The 18936-nt window shown below is 25.5% G+C and overlaps 2 protein-coding genes across 2 annotated transcripts; one reads left to right on the top strand and one right to left on the bottom strand.

The window, feature by feature from the left end:
• Positions 1 to 71: 71 nt before the first annotated feature.
• MKS88_004529 (uncharacterized protein) lies at positions 72 to 3004 on the bottom strand (the record flags this gene model as incomplete). Its single annotated transcript, XM_067217712.1, has 2 exons — positions 72 to 1543; positions 2098 to 3004. 2 exons carry the CDS (start codon positions 3002 to 3004, stop codon positions 72 to 74), a joined length of 2379 nt encoding a protein of 792 aa, XP_067072113.1.
• A 3417-nt stretch (positions 3005 to 6421) lies between these two features.
• MKS88_004528 (LCCL domain-containing protein) lies at positions 6422 to 11639 on the top strand (the record flags this gene model as incomplete). The annotated part of the gene is made up of 2 exons (XM_067217711.1): positions 6422 to 6809; positions 7264 to 11639. The coding sequence occupies 2 exons, from the start codon at positions 6422 to 6424 to the stop codon at positions 11637 to 11639; spliced, it is 4764 nt and encodes a 1587-aa protein (XP_067072112.1).
• Between the last annotated feature and the right edge of the window lie 7297 nt (positions 11640 to 18936).

Here is an 18936-nt window from a genome sequence, read left to right as displayed (position 1 = left end):
TCTCCATAATTTTCGTCTGATTTTTGTGTTTCACTGAATTTATTTTTTATTTCATTTAAAACAATTCCCTCTCAGTCTGTTGTAAGTATATTATTATCCCGTTCTAAATTAATTGTGTTCATCATTTTTCCATTGAATCTAATTTTTTTTATTTCTTTTTCTTCATCATTTGGTATACTTTGCTTCCGCTTAACAATATTTTGTTTTTCCTGTAACATTGTACCATTATCTAATTTTTTTTCATCTTGGATATTAGTAACACAAATATCTTGTTTGTTCTTATTACTATACACATTACTATAACAATACGACTCATTATTTATATAAAAATGCTCGGGTGTTGTATTAGACCTATTTAATTTATTAAAATATTTCTCCTTTTTACTTTGATCCTTACAATTTTTTAAAATAACTGAATGCATGGAAGGAAATTTTGAAGAATTAAAAAATAATTCTTCTGTTCCCAAGAGAGAAGAAGATTCACTATTAAATGATAATGAATGACTATTAGAAAAATGAGAATTATTTTCCTTTGTTGTATTGAAGCTATTTAAATTATTTACCAAATAATTATCAATTATTTTTCTCTTTGCTAAATTATTAATAAAGGTATCTTCTTCAGATTCAATGGATATAGACTTTTTCAATAATTTTTTGTTATACAGAAAATACTGAGGACACGAATTAATAGGTGCACCTAATCCACTTAACAAAATTTTAATTAAATTATTTGCAATCGTTTCTAATGAATCATTTTTTTTTTGAAATGCAGGTATCCATATACTTAACTGTCCTAAAGTTCTACAAGAAGTTATATATGTAAAAATATCAAAATAATATTTACCTAATAGGGGTTGTAATTCTTGTAATTTTAATATACATTTACATTTATAATCAATAAATTCTTTTTGCATAAATAATCCTTCTTTATTCTGACTTATAAGAGAATTAATTTCTTGAATTAACTTATTTATCTCTTGTTCTAATGTAAGACTTTTATTTTTTAAATTCTCATATTCACATTCTTTAAATATAACCCTGTTTATCAAATAATGTATATTAGTTGTTTGCATACTATATGCAGTTTTTATATTCTGCAGTTCTTTCTCTTTTTGATAATTTTTTATTTTCAACGAAGAAAGATCTTCATTATCAATTTCAATGGATGAAGATATATATTCTAGTAAGTCCTTCTGATTTACTGCAATATATTTATCTCCATATTCATTCATATTAACTGGAAATATAACTAACGATTTGTTCGAGTCCAATTTAATTACCTTCGCTTTTTTTGAGAGCAGTATATTTTTATTAAAATCGTCACTTTTTTTTAGCATATTATAAAAATCTTTATAATCAATTACTGTTGAATTGTCATTATTTGAAATTTTTACATTAACATTTTTATTTATCTTCTTTATGTTACTATTCCTAAGGAAATTATTTAAGTTACTGTTATTCGTGTGCTCTCTATTTCGTTCATTGTTCCCGTTTTTTTTATCATTGTATAAAACATTTTGGGTATTCTCCTTAATTGCTGCTCCTACATAATTAAAGCAAAATAAATATAAAAAGATATAATTGTATTTATGTACATACAGGAAAAAAAAAAAAAAACAGGGCAGGAAAATTATTTGCACTTTCGTTGAAAATTGTTACTAATTTGTAGTGCACACAAAATTTTAAGTAGCCATAAAACAAAAAAAAAAAAAAAAAAAAAATTGATAAATTCATATATAAATAAAATCATGTAGAACGAAATAATACATGTACATGCAAGCAGGTACTCAAAAAAATTAACAATAAAAAATGAACAACAATCAATTGAGTAAACAAAAATAAATCAAACAGAAAACAATCAAGGAAACGTGTAACAAAAAAATAATTTCATTTGCTTTATTATTATTCGCATTTATAATCGTAACAAAACAAAAACTAAAAATACCAATAATAAAATGAAATGTGTTTGTAATATAGCTTAAAAGAACAAGTGTTAATTATAAAAATATATTGAGGCACATAAACAATTTTAATATTGTCAATTTTGATGTACATATTTTTTTTTTTTTTTTTTTTTTTTTTTTTCCCTTTTCCTACCTGAACTAGCAATATTTTTGTAGCTGTATGATGGCTCGTCTACAATAATTTTTTCAACCTTATTTTTTACGCTTGAACCTATCTTAAATTTGTCCACATTTTTTTCATTGTTACAACTTTCATTTTTCGAGGAAAGCATGTTTATGCTATATCTGTAAACAATATTTTCTTCGTTATCTTCACATGTTTTATCATTATAAGGATCATTAAAAGTGTACAGTGAAATATCTTCATTGTTTTTATTATTATTTGAAAAATTAATATCTGTTAAATATTCATTATTACGATTAATAACTTCACTACGACTATTTTTACATAAAGATTTTCTTTTATTTATTCCATATTTACAATAGGTTCCCTCCGTGTCACTATTCAGTAGTTCGATATAATTGCTTTTCTCCTCTTTTTTTAAGTCATTAGCGTGAACAAATAACGAGTTGAAATTACTATGATTTTGGTTTTTATTTATATAATTTTCATCAAAAAATATTTCTTTAGTATCATTTGCAATAGGATTGATATTTGTGCATTTGTTCGACTCACTTTTAATTAAATTATTCACATTGAAATTTTTTAAAATTTCCTTTTCATTAGTTTTATTTCTCGAATTAATAGTGTTTTCTAAAACAGATTTTTCATTTTCCTTATTTGACGAATTGGAAATATTTTTACCATTTATCTTGCTGCACTTTATATTCAACTGACTTTTAGATATATTGCTTATGTAATCACTTAAATTCGAATTGAAGGAGAAAAAAGAGTCTGAGCTTTTCAAGTTATTAGCATGTATTGAACCTTCGAAACATTTACTGTAATCTTCAAAATTCTCCATTAAGTTAAAATCATCAGCTTCGCAAGGTAATTGATCTATTAAGGTGGCAAACTGTCGTATTTGAGATGATGCCATTGTTACATATTTGAAGAATATAATATTACATGTACTGGGGAAAAATATATTTGTATATATAAATGTTTCTACCTATGAATATAAGTCTGTACGTGTTTATATGTATATATCAGTTTGCGTATATATGGGTACTTATACATATATGTGTATGTCTATTTCTGCATATCTACATATATATCTATCTTAATATCTATCTTAATATATATGTTAATATCTATCTATATATCTATCTAAATATCTGTGTATGTATATATCTATATATCTATATGTTCATCTGTATATATATATATATATATATATGTATTAAATACGTGCTACGGTGAAGATAACCATATAAATATTAAAAAAAAAAAGAAAAAATTAAAAGAAAAATTTGATTATTCTATTATGTTAAAAAAATTAAAAAGGCATTGATTATCATCATTATTATTCTATGGTTCGATTGTTCTTATCCATTTTTTGACAATATTAAGAAGAATTTTGTTACTAATATTTTACTTTGATAAAGTAATATAAGATTTTTACATGCACATGTATATATACATATATATATATATTTGTATATATCTATATTTGACATTACACTAATCACATTTATTCACTGAAAATAATCTTTTTTTTTTTTTACTTTAAATTATATTAAAATGAATTTTTTTCTTTTTTATATATATATGGTAAATTCATATTGATGCCCCCATGTTCCTTTTTTTTTTTTTTATAATATTGCGAACTTTTACTTGTTTAAATAAAAATCGGAAAATTATAAACTGTTATACGAATAATCCATTATTTTTTAATTTTAATAAAAAGTAAGAAAATAATAAATTTTAAACAAATTGTACGCAGAAGAATATTAATAGTAGTTTTATTATATTTTTATTATTTTATGAAAAATGGATTTTTTAAATATTTGAACAAAATGGACCATTTGAAAATTTAGCTGTTAATATGTATATTACTATATGTATATATATAATGAAAAATATATATATTTAAAAAAAAAAAATTCAAATGTTTATATGAAAAATTTCAATATATATATATATATATATAATTAAATAACACTCTTTTAATTTTATACCATATATATATATATGTATATATATATACGTAAATATATGTGTATATATATACACATACAGATATATATATAGTGAATATGTATTTAATTTTATATAAAAATCGATTGTGTATAACGTGTAGCTATCATTAAATTTATGTGTATAAAATTTTACAGATATGTTAGAACTGAAGATAGGAAAAATAATATTTTAATTAACCTTATGTTTTCTTTTTCCGTAGTGAAATAATTTATTATTGCTTAAACCGTACTAAATATTTCGTTTTCCATACCATATGTTAGGTTGATTGAAATTCAAAATGTGTAGGAATTCTTTGTCTATGAAAGTTTTTTACACCTAAGAGTTTAAAAAGATTTATTTAAAATATATATATATATATATATATATAAGTAAATTAATATATAAAAAAATAATAAAGAAAAAAAAAAAGGTAACATAATGTATAAAAAGAAGTTAACAATTAATAACTTCCATGATATGTGAAATTACAAGTATTAAACATTTTCAAGTAGTCACAAGTAACACTGCGAAGACTAGTATCTTTTCATAATTCTATCGCTTTCTTCTTTATATATTATTTAAAAGTAATTCATCATTGAATATATTCCTAATTATATCAATGTTATTAAGGACATTTTTACTGAAATACGTTTAGTCCTACCATGTTTCCTGTATTTTTGAAAAAAACTAGGATTAAAAGAAAAGGTGTTAGTTAACTTACTTCCAGATGCACAGTTATGAATAAGTTTTTTCCATTCTTTTTCTTTCCTTTTATTTTGTTTCTTTTCGGCTTATTTCCTTTCTTTTCCATTCATTTCCTTATATTTTATTTCCTCATTTTTATAATAATTAAAAAAAGAAATATATATTTAATAAAAGAATGACTTACATAGAAAAAGAAATTGTCAAAATAATTTTTTTTAATATCTAATTAATCAGGTAACGCATACTCAGTCTTGTGTGACATTTTGTACGAAATTTTTGGGACCATATGAACAATTATTTTCATACATGACATTATATTTAATTTTATTACTTCATAAATATAACAATAATTTTTTCTGCGACTACTATTTAAGTTGTAAAATATTTTATTGCCTATTAAAAAGGGTTATACAAAAGAGATATGTATATATATTTATGCGTATTACTATTTCTGATACATTATGGGATCTTAAAGCCAAACGCTAACAAAATATAAACGAATTTGTAATATTCGAATAAGATTAAATAAAAACAAAAAAAAAAGAAAGTAGACGCTAAAAGTGTCTTTTATTTTCTTTGAAAGAAATGTGTAAAACGTTTAACTAATATAAGAGATGGTAATAAAGCCTGCATTTTTCTTCTACTTTTTTTCTGTTCTATATTGTTCATATATTCATTTTTGAGGGTATTGTTAACATAAAAGGAGCATTTCTTCTTTTTTAAGTTGTAAGAATTGCATATTATGTAGACCAAGCATACAAATGCAAATTCATACAGGTATATATATATATATATATATGTAGGTATACACACACATTTCAGCATATGAATACATATACATTTATGTGTATATATACTTCTTTTTTTTTTTCGTGTGTGTCCAAAAAAAAAAAATTAATTAAGATCAAAATGTTTTTTTCTACGCTTAAGATGTGCATATAAATAAAAAAACGCGCAGCGCAAGAAGAATTTAAAACTGTGCAAATGCGAATTTAAACAAAGAGTAAATATATAAAAGTTTAAAGAAAAAGAAAAAGAAAAAAATGTAATATGCTTACATAGGTAAACACAAGTAGACGAATAAAATAATATGTAGCAATGAATTATACGCATGTGTAATATATGTATATATACACGTACATGTATACAGAAATATGTACATACGTAAATACAAACAAATAAAAATTTTTTTTTTTTTTTTTATGCTGTATGATTTGTTATGGAATTCCCATTCTACTGTGCACACTTTTTTTTTTTATTTTTACTTTTTTCTTCTTGTAATTACGCTTGATGTTTTAAGCCTCTACAACGTTAGTTGTTTCGTACTATGCACACATTTATAAGCATGCATACACATATATATCTATATCTATATCTATATATATATATATATATATATATTTTTTTTTTTTTTTTTATTATCTTAAAAGAGGTACACCGCTAAGATTTAAATTTTAATTTTCTCTGGTTGTTATTTTTATATGTATAAAAATATTTTATTTTCCTATTAAATACATACATACTAATTTTTTTCTTTGTACATGTGTGGACGCGTGTATGTGTAGACTTTTTTTTTTTTTTTTTTTCCTATTTTAATTGCGTAAAAATAATATAAATAATAATGAAAAGAATGGCAAAGTTGTTTTGTAATTATGCATTCGTATTATTTTTGTTCCATGTTTTTTTTGTGAATAGTGAAGATGAGATAAATAATACTTTTTTTAAATTTGATAATTGTGAGGCTACTTCTACATTTCCAAGTGTCGGAGAAAATGGATTACCTCAGTATGCCGCAGATAATGCCCTAACAAGAGGATCAGGTTATTGGTGTTCGGAGGGAAAACATAATGCTAATGATATTATTTCGTGGACAGGACACTTAAAAAATGTTAGATCACTAAATGGACTTACAATTCATTGGGCTTATTCCCCTGGGGAAGTTTCTGTTTTAGCTAGCTACGATGGAAATGAGCCATACGAAGAGGTGGTGCCATACCAAGTTATTGAATCTCGAGCTGGTAAGCAAAACAGTGCAGGGAAACAGAAATAAATGCAATGAGCTGAAAAGGACAAAAAAAAAAAGGAAAAAAAAATAGAAAAGTAAAAATATTAGTAAGTAATGAGCTGAAAAGAAAAATAAAATAATGATAATATAAACTTTAACAAGTTTTAGCAAAAAAGTAAAATTTTAATGAGTGTTAGATAAAAAAGAAAAATATTAATGAGTATTAGATAAAAAAGAAAATTTTCAATGAGAGTTAAATAAAAAAGAAATATTTCAATGAGAGTTAGCTAAAAAAGAAAAATTTTAATGAGGGCTGGAAAAAAGCAAAAAAATAATTAAAAGACAGAAATAAAGTACAAAAATACAGAAATGTAGAAATATAGAAACACGTAATGCACAGCTACTTTCACAAAAATGGCGCTCTCTACTGCTATATCACCAGTAACACACTTTTTAACCATCTTCAGGGAACGTCGTCCAAAATATTATATTCAACCACATAATTAGGGCGAAATCAATTAGGCTACTCATGAGACATGCCATACATGAATATTTTGGTATTAACTTTGTGAATGCACTGGGTTCAGGGGATTCAACGCTAAGAATACAAAGTGGAATGACTAGCCTTACTCAAGATTTATGTTTGCAGATAGATGAAACAAATGAAGTAGTTTTAGATGGATGTATTACTTCTATGTCTTATTTAGATGGTAGAGACTTATGGAAATTGAATGCGAATAATCAAATATATAATCCAATAAATAATTTATGTATAACTTTAAAAGATAACATGATAGCTAATGGAGGTAAACTCATAATGGAAGATTGTAATTCTAGTTTAGAACATAATGATGGTCGTAGTTCATGGAAATTATTACCAAACAATCAATTAAAAATGTTAAGAGATGGAAACTTTTGCCTGTCTCAAGATGGATCTAAATCAGGTAGTGTAGATGTTTCCTTACATAAACAAGCTACATCTACATTATCAAGAGATGGTAAAAACTTTTCTACAGATAAAGCTGTTGACGGGAACCTAGATACATTTTGGGCTTCTCAACCATTTACCATAGACACCGCTCCTGATTCTGTTTATTTTGATATTAATCTAGGAAGTAAATATAAATTACAAAAATGTATAATTGATTGGAAATATCCAGCTACTAAATATTCTATAATGTTAAGTAAGGATGGAGAAAACTACAAAGAAGTTAGTAGTAATTTAGCAAACTTTTTAAGAAGTACTATTAATAATCTACATAATGAAGAAGCTCAATTCATTAAATTAAAACTTATGTCTCCTAATCCTGAATTTGCTGAAGAAGATAATTTATATTATGGGATAAAAAAATTTTCTGTCTATGCTAATAGAATTAAATCCATTGTTGATGACTGTGAAAAAATAAAAGATTCAGATGATGCTAGAGATAAATATTTCTTCGAATTTGTATCCGAAATTAATATGCAAGAAGGTAAAGAATTAAAACGATTAGATTATGAACTACAACAATATGCTGAAAAAATACAAAACGAAGCTTTGAAAATTCAAAAATTGAACCCAAAAATGAAAAAATGTAAAGTAGAAAAAGAGAAACGACATAGCGATATACTTAATATAAAAAATGTTATTCTTAAAAATATTTATGATGTGATTAGTCAGACACAAAATATAATTAAAATAAATTCTTTAAGTTCTTACTATTCAACTTCTACAAAAGAATTAGGACAAACACCAGAAAACCCAGCTGATAACTGTTTTCATTTAAAAATGACATTACCTAGTTCACCCTCTGGTTTTTATTATGTATTACCATCATGTTCTCAGGATGTGTTAAGAGTATTTTGTGATATGAAAATTGGAGGTACATATTATATTCCTTCAGTAGATACTAGCCTAATTAACAAAATAAAGGATGTAGAAAATGTATGTGCCACTTATGGATTGGATCCCATTCATTTACATCATGAAAATCAAGTACATGTATTGAAACACTTGTTTTATATCATGGATATAAACATAACCAATCCAGTTCCTTTAGCTATTAGACGTGAAACAGAAGCATTTTTTTCGTTAGATTTTCAAGAAAATGTTCATACTGTTGTAACAAAATTTGGAACTCCTGTAGGGAATACATTTGGAGTAAATAATGAAGGGGTTCTTTTTTTTGATTCTTCTAATTCTGAAATGTCAGCTTTTGTTTGTTCAGACAATATAAATTCAATTAATCTGCCTGAACCGTTTGTAAATTTAAGTTGTGAAACGACACTAAAACAAGCTAACGAAATAGATAAAGTGGTTGGAAGTGAGTATCTAATTAAATGCCCTCATGATTGTTTAGAACGAGAAACAGAAGAAAGTATCATAGGAGGGGAAGCAAACGTATATTCCGAAGATAGTTCTATATGCTTGTCAGCTATCCATTCAGGTGTTTATGATAAACATTATTTAATACATCTAAGAGTTGTAAATGGACTTGGTGAATATGAAGGTACATTTCAAAATGGAATTATTTCAGAAAATTACATAAATGATAACCAAGAGTTTGCTTTTAAACTCTTTAATGTTCCTCCAAAATGTCCTGGTAAAAATACACAGATGTCCAATTTTTTTTTTTTTGAACTTGATACTAGTAGAAGTGGAATAGATGAGAAGGAAAATATATACGTAGACTCATCAACAGCTGATGCAATAAATGATTTAGTTATGATAGTTAACAAACAAGTCGGAAGTACTGATCCAACATTTTTAGCATTAATTAATAAGCAGTCAATGAAAATAGTTTCTAATGCTAGGAGGTATTTAAAACCAACAGAGAATTTTGAAAAAAATATAGAATTATTATCTAATGAAACCTTAAAAGATGTACAAAAGGTATCTCATATGATAAAATTGTTATCCTCAAAAATTACTTCAGAATTGGAAAAGAGAAAATATAAATTAGAAATATTAATAGATGAAAGACTACGACAGAAAGCATTTGAATCGTGGAAATTAGACATCAGTACAGAAAATGATATATATGATACATTCGAAATAGTAAATTCAGTACAACTACAACAAGGAGGAAAGTGGAAAATACTTGATAATCCAGTAAACGAAGGAATGGTTGGATATACCTTGACACAAAATGTACGCGTTTTAAATTCTCCTCAGATGAATAATTTATTTACCGGTACATATGCTTTTTTAAGGTATAAATCTTTTTTCGATTTTGTGTTTTCAACTTACATATATGTGAAGGGAACAGGATCCGTTGGATTAATTTTCAGAGCATATGATAAATATAATTATTATATGTTAGAATTAAATAATGGTCAAAATGGATTTAAGAGATTAATAAAATTTCAAAATAATGAACCCACAGAATTAGCTATAATAAAAGATCCTGGATTTGAAGAAGCTAATTGGTGTGCAGTAAGAATAGAATGTATTGGTTCTAAAATAAACATAAGTGTTATTAAAACGGTTAAGCCTTTATACGAATCTCCCATTCCTGATATTATAGTGAATGATGATTATAACACTGCTGGTACTATAGGTTTTTATACATACGGAATTGATTCAGTTGAATTTACAAAGCCAGTTGTTGAGTCTGTTGAATGCCTAACAAAAGAAAGGACATATAAAAATATTTCTCCCTTAAGTTGCAATATATATGAAGAATTTTTCGTTGGAAAGTTCAATAAGTCGTATATCATATATGATCCTGAAAACGGAACTGGTGGACCATCTGATTGGTCTTATGATAATAATATAGGGAAAGAAAAACATGTAATTTTACAAAAATCTAATATTAAAGGGGATGAAAATAAGGAAGTTCCTTCTTTTATTATTTTACAAAATAAAACTTGTCAAGTTGGTGTAATAAATTTTTCCTTATACCCTCAGTGTAGTAATAATGGTATAGTAGGTGCAATTTTTAAATTTCATGATTCTAATAATTATACGATATTAGAAATAGGTTCTAACTTTACTCGTTTAAGACAAAATATAAATGGAAACTATCAGTTACTAGCCAAATCCATTATTTCTGGGTATAAAGAAAATATATGGAACCGTGTAACCATATCGTTCAGTTCTACCAATATTAATGTTAATATGGGAAGTGGCTTGATGACCTACCCGATATTTAGTTTAATAGGATTAGATTTACAAGATGGACAACAAATTGGTTTCACTTCTTACGGATGTAATAATATTGCTTTCAGTAATATTTTCCTACACCCTTTTGATTATAAACCTTATAGTCCTACACCTGCATCTATTGGTACTGAAAACATTATGCCTATATTTTCTAAAATAAAAGAAGATACAATACAGAAAGACACTGAACAGGATGATAATTATATTTCCTCTGAACGAACAGATGAACAAGTTAAACAAGCCCAAATAGATAAACATGCATTTGAAGAAGAACCAAGTGATCAAGTTAAAAAAGATATATACTATTGTGCAACTCACAAAGATATTATAGATAGATTAACGTATTGTAGTAAATATGATAAGGAAAATCCTAATTGTCCAAATGAATTCTGCAAACTCTGCTGTGATAATATTGGTTCATTAAATGAAGAAGATACTAAATCGTGCATAGAATTATGTGAAAAATTAGATGATAAAGTTGTGCATACATCTGAAATTTTGGATTTTCTTAAAAAATCATGTATTAAATCCCCTAATGAAGAATTAAAACAGTCATGTGAAAATGATACAAATAAAGAGGAGTGCTTAACCGACATGTGTCAAATGTGCTGTCAATCCGTTACTATACCGGAAAATCTAATTACTAACGACGTTAATATTAGTTCTCTAGTTAACCAGTGCATATCCTTATGCGATTAGATCGATTTGGATTGAGCGTAAATTTACCTGCCTCATGCGTTTCTACTACTCATCCAATAAGTATACGCACATACATGCGTTTAGCACATATATAACTATTCGTTTATTCAAATATGATGGAGAACTTTACATTTACACTTAAATACCTGCGTTCTATATTATTTGCTGTTTCACATAAAAAAGGTATTAATGAAAATACCCTAGCTCAACTGTGCACTGAAAGAACAACAAAGGCAAAGTTTTACATTTGGATGTCCGAATGTTTGGCCTTCCCCCTTGAACATATCATCACATAGCTGTGTTTATGCTTTACGTACATATGTGCATATATACGTAAATGCAATAAATAAGTAAATACATACATGCATACATACATATATACTTCAATACACCTGCTTATTCGTATGTACGCGTATTTTATTTTTCCGCTATATCAGTTATTTAAATCGTTACTTACACATTTATGATAACATACATATTTTAAAAAAAGGAAAAACTAGATGCACAAAATTTTTTATACATGCAGTTAACTATTTTCGTTATATTAACAAAACAAAACAGTACAATTTAGACATATTATGCTGCTCATTATGCGTAAAAATTTGAAGTTTAAAAAATTTAATAAAATATTTTGAAGTAACAAAATTAACGAAAAGCTCTTATACCAGGAACACGTGTAAATATGCACATACATACATATATATGTATATATATATGAACGCACGCATTAATGCATAAACTTCTAAACCCGTTGCATATATATACACCTTTTTTCATATAAGTACATATTATTATATAACATATATGGAATAATCATACTCAATACATGTATTTTTTTTATTTTAATTAAAGCCGTTTTAGTATAAAAAAAGTATATGTATATAAGCTTCAGCCATTTTTACTAAAATAACGGAGGAAACAAATTAGAGGTACAGTAGGCAGTAACAATGCTTGCAGAAATATTCTGTTGAAACTGAATTATACATATATATAGATATGTATACATATATATAGATATATATACATATATATAGATATATATACATATAATTATCTATATATATTTTACTTTTAGATATATGTTCTTACTAAAATATGTTACAGTTCGTAGTATATTAAAAAATAAATGGAAATATTATCTTCCTTTTTCTGCAAAAAAGTAAAAAGGTGAATATATGTATTTTGACAATTATGAAAATTTACTTTATGTGTATTTGTTTAATCGTACTTGGGATATGCACTGGGTAACGTTTTAAGATACCATTTGTGTGTTTGTATACCTAAAAAGGGATAAGAGGGCGTACATATGTTGTATACGTACGTTTGCACACGTACGATGTGCATGTATATATATCTAAGGTTATACACATTCGTGCAGGTGTTGTTTTGGCATAATCGACACCTAATTTTGAGGATGAATTAAAAATATAATTTACCATTTTTAATTAAAATTAAAAAAACCATGGTAAAATTAAGAGAGCTGGTATAATAGATAAAAAATATATATATACATATATATATGTATATATAACAAAACGAACAAAACAAAAAAAAAAAAAAAATTATATATTTATTGTTGTTTTTAAGCGTTATTTCTATTTTCCTTATATGCCGCGTAATATGGGGACCTCATAAAATTCAGGTTTAATGTCAAAAATGAAAAATAGATTAAAATTTCAGAAAAATAATGAGGGCAACTAATAAAATAAAATAATCCTCCATAAGGGATTTTATACAGAATATCACTTTTTTTTCCTCCTAAAATTATAAAATAAATAGGGTTTAAATGAGTGAAGTCTTTTCATAATTTGATGTTTTCTCTTTATTATTGTAATCACCTTGGGGTCGAAGTCTAGCCAAACGAACATGCGAATCACACTGAAATGTGCAAAAAAAAAAAAAAAAAAAAAAAATGATAAAATGATAACATGAAAAATTGGTAAAATGATAAGATGATAAAATGGTGAAATGGTAAAATGATAAGATGATAAAATGGTGAAATGGTAAAATGATAAGATGATAAAATGGTGAAATGGTAAAATGATAATATAATAAAACGATAAAATGAAAAACTAAATATATTCACATACACCTATAGAAAAAAAAAACGTTCTTAAAATGATACCTGCATCAAATTTCCACACACAAAAAGAGTAAGAGAAAATAAAGTTAATAAGGAATATTTTATTCTGTCATTATGGCGCAAGGAAAAAGGAGTTACTACGTAGAAACTGAAATGTTGTGAAGCACACATTTATTTAAATGTGTATTTAACGCTAAAATAAACATCATATATGGGTATATACATATATATATGTATGCGTGTCCAATACACCACAGCATATATATTTTTTTTCTGCATATCTCTCGCCTCTCATTACCTTATTCCTAAGAAATATGATATTATGTGCATGAAAGACTTTGATGTCGTCCTTACCACAAATAATTGTTCTAACAGTCTTCTTATCAAATGAATTTGAAGTGTAACATTCGTCAAAGAAATGTAGTAGAAACCTAAACAAAATGGGAAAAAACGTTTAAACAGTAATTATATATACACACATAAACGAATTTATGAATTCATATGTACTTCTATATATGCCTAATTTTACTTCATGAACACACTCCTGAGGGTGTTTTTGCAAAAATTCAAATATACATTTACACCAAAATGAAATATATACTCATAAAAAATTAGGTATCATATATATTAAAAATGTGTAATCATATCATTTTGCATTCAACGAAAATGCGAACGTTCTTCTGTTGGCATTTTCCTTTCTGTTTTCATCTCATAACTAAAATGTACATAAGTGGTATACTCAGTTTTCCTAATTTTATCAAAAAAGAAAAAAAAAAAAAAAAAAAGAGCTAATACATCATGTTACCATTTCGTTCATTCTTCGAATATTCAATGAAATCCTAAGAAAAAAAAAAATTATTATTAAATAAAAAGTAACACCAAAAATACTGCAAGAAATATAATTAGAGGGGAATAAAAATATTATGATTTACTTGGAATAATAAAAACGAGTTAACTATCAAACCAACGATATAAAAATGGGAAAAATACGCTTTCGAAATAATTATATCGTCTATCTTTTTTTTTAATGTGTAAAACTTATATGTATGTCCTCTTTCATCTTCTTCAATTGTTATGAACAAGTTCTTTCCATGCAAGGACCATTTGTTTATTGTTTTAAAATAAAAAGATATAAGCAAAAAAAAAATTCCTGAAATATGATATAATAAGCAAATATTCTCAAATAGGCTTGCACTTGAGTACATGTGAGTTAATGAGGAGAATCTATATATCATCTTTTCTTCTTCTTTTTTTTTTTTTTTCTTTCTTAACAATGAATTCAACAGAACAGTAAGTATTTCATTATAAATATTTAAATATAATACTTTTTTTTTCTTTTCTAGTCAACGATATTTAGCACGCCAAAATTTTTCATCAGAATTTAGGAGTGCATATTTCGCACCAAATATTTAATATCATGTTACATATATACAAGCTTGCAAATGTACATATATATATGGAAAGGGTGATACACATACATTACACGAGATAAACACATATGGGAATCTTCTGCAGAGGTATTTTTTAACCTTTAGATGATAGTCCACGTACGACAATTTTTTTTTTTTTTTCTTTAGTGTGTACTTGTTACTGCACATTTGTCATTTTGATTCCTTTATATATACATTTATAGGTATATATAGATTTATATATGTGCCTACTTACATCAGCATAAGCTTTATCATATTTTTAAAATTTAATCTTCATGAAAAATATTAAGTAGGCACCGCAAGCCAACTACAATTAGCATTGTGCGAAAAGAATGAATTCAAATTAAATCTTCTTTTAATTTATACCATTTTTTATGAAAACCAAAAGTGCGCCCTTTTATATTTTTTCGAATAAGTAAAAAAAAAATTTTTTATTGCCATTTATTCCCTTTTGTATGCAATTATGTAGGTGTACACCATATGCAGTATATACAGAATATGCAATATACCCAGTGTACACAATGGAGTGTATGTTCTCCAGAAATATTCCCTTTTAGCAATTTCGAATGAACATTTCAATTTACACAATATTACGTTCATAAAATTTAATAATATCAAATATACATATATATATTTGTGTGTGTGTGTGTGTGTTATATGGCCAAGCAACGTTATACGGTGCTACATATATATATAACCCTGAATCATATTTTTTAATAAAAATAAGGAAATTAACGTATAAATTAGCCTTTTTTTTCTCTAATTGGATGGGTAGTTTATAATTTATATACCCCTATATGAGAGAGAGAAAAGAACAAAAACCATGACTTTAAAAAATGTACACCTCAAGCATTGTTCAAACAAATATGTGACATTGTTCTTGCCTTAGCATATTTTCAGGAAAATGTGTGTATATATGTATATAAACTGATATTAGCGTACCTACTTGTGTACGCATGGGTATATAAACCCTAAGAGTAAAATTGCACTTTTCGAGAACTCTTAAAAAAAAACGCTACCCAGTATTTACCTTTTTATCGAGTGCTTAATTTAATTATATGGAATTTAACAAAGGGGCCATGCAAAATATAAAATGAATTAAAAAGTTTATTACACCTATGTTTACATATATGTATGTTCATGAGCACATATATTATAATTATGAAGAAATGTTGTTTTTATTAGCTCACTTGGGAAACGTGTGAATAATAATATATCGCTCTTATATTCAGCACTTTATATTCTTATGCTTATTTGTTACTATGTTTAATGTGGAGCCTGAATGGTACATGCTGTTAATTTTTTGCAATTATGAATATATATATACACACATACTTACGATATGCCTTTGTCTATATATGAAAAGCCTGACGATTCGAATAAGCAATAAAATCTGACAAATTAAAAATTAAGCACACTTAAATTATTCTCCAAATAATTTTTTTTTTTTTATATGTGAATTATGAAATCGTCCTCATCGTTTTAATGTTTGTGTAAAAAAGGCAAAAGGGCTACTTAAAATAAAAAAGGGAAAATAGGAAAAATGGGAAAAAGTTCTGTGTGAGAAAAATGAGTGAAAAATAAGCAAAATCAATTACAAAATTTTTTGTTAATTATCATATAATTTTTTGGAATTTTGGTAAAAATTCTCTTCTGTTTTTCCAAAAGGTAAAATGGTTTTTCCTTTTATTTTAAAATTTGAAAAAAAAAAAAAAAAAAGCTGCATATGTAATACATATAGTGTACACATATATATATTATTCCCCATTTTTTGCTTCGCCCCTAATATTTTAAATAAATAGCAACTGTATTATAAAAGAAAGAATGAAATGTGAATTCGCAATAATATATAGCAAGTAATGAGTTTTTTCTGCTATGGGAATTCTATTCCCGGAAAAATAGTTATTATATCACTTATTTCATTTATTTAAAAAGGAAAAAAATTACAAATTAGTAGTCGATTTTTCGAAATTTGTTTAACAATAAATATACATAACGTACATTTTTTTTTCTTTTTTACTTTTTTTTTTTTTGCAAATACATATATATTACATTTTCTCTATATAAAAATTTATCATCATTTGGCTACGTGCACATAGATTTGTAACAATTAGGTAAAATTAATTTTTTTATATTTAAAATTTAACGTAGTAATTTCATTATATTATTTTATTATTATTATTTTATTTTTTTTTATTTAAACTTATATTTGTGTAAAAATATGCTAAAAACATCATTTTTAAATTTATATAAAATGTTAATATAACATATAAAAAAAACGCACAACTCGAGCAATAATTTGTGAATGTGCCATAATCAGACAGCCTAAAAGTAAAAAGTTGTATTATAAAAACTATAATTAAATGAAGAACATTAATATGAAGAATTGACTTCTTTACAGAAGTAGGGGACATAATGCAGATTGCGAATATCAGAACGTTTTAATGTTTGAATGGTGTTGGGTATGTATTAAATATTTACTCTTCTAACACAACTTATATAATAATATGAGTATGTATATGTATGTGTGTGTATGTGTACGTATGTGTGTGTATGTATATATGTATGTATATATGTATGTATATATGTATGTATATGTATGGGTGTATATATATGTAGTATATTAGTACTATCGCTTGTTTGGAAATTTTTTTTAAGCCTTTATCACATCTTCAGTTTACTCGTATTGTGTAATTTGAAATAAAGCAATAAAAAACTCCGATGTTATATAAAACACCATAGATGCTTTTTTCTACTTATTCATTTGCTCATTTATTTGCCCATTTAGTCATTTATTATTTATTTATTTTATTATTTTATTTTTTTTTTTGCGTATTTATTCCTCTATTTGATTATTTATTTGTTCCTTTATTTAGTTATTTATTTGTTCATATATCTGCTTATGTATTTGTATATTCATCTGTTTATCTGTATGCTTATCTATCTACCAGTTCATCTGCGACTCATCTGCTTATTTATTTGTGTTTTTATTTATTTTATTCTGCTTTTTTTTCTGAATACTTAATAAAGTCCACTACGTGTAAAATATTGCGAAAATGATATGATGATATTATAAACTTATTTCTTTAATAACACACTTCCAACTAATTATGTGTTAAGTAAGCTTAACTTTTGTTTGAAAGACACTTCTGCTATTTTTAACTGTTCTTTTTATTCTACTTTTTTTTTTTTTTTTAAATTTGCATTTTTATGTATTATTTTTTGTTCAATATATAGTGAAATCTCTTTGTTTTAATCCTTTTTTATTTTAAGATTTGCACAATCAACCTCTTACCAAGCTTTAACGAATTTTACCTTTTAACATATATATATATATATGCATACATGTATATGTATGTATGTAAGCATATGTTTGTATATGTGTATTTATATGTACATCGTCTATAATCGCCTATAATGCTTGTGCACGTAAATTTTTTACTGCATATTATTCGATAATATGTCTTTTTATATAAAAAGGGAAAGTCCTTGTCATTTCTGTCATATAGAGGTTATTACGTTAAAGAAAGAGCTCACTTATATGTGTGTTTAGGTATGTATATGTTTATATGTATGCTTATATGTGTGCATAAATGTGTGCATATATGTAAGCAAGGTATTAAATCAAATGCGTAAATAACTCTTGCGTAGTTAACAGTTGTAACAATAATATAAAGGAAGAGATCTACAGTACACTTATACAATTAGTTCCAATTTTAAAGTTATATACAACAAAAGAATAAAAGTAGGTTATGTAAGGTGAAAATACTTCCACAGTATAATA

This window comes from Plasmodium brasilianum, chromosome 12 (assembly GCF_023973825.1).
Source record: "Plasmodium brasilianum strain Bolivian I chromosome 12, whole genome shotgun sequence".
Taxonomy (NCBI): domain Eukaryota; phylum Apicomplexa; class Aconoidasida; order Haemosporida; family Plasmodiidae; genus Plasmodium; species Plasmodium brasilianum.
The sequence above is the reverse complement of the archived record's forward strand: the minus strand, read 5'-3'. Positions and strand labels throughout refer to the sequence as shown.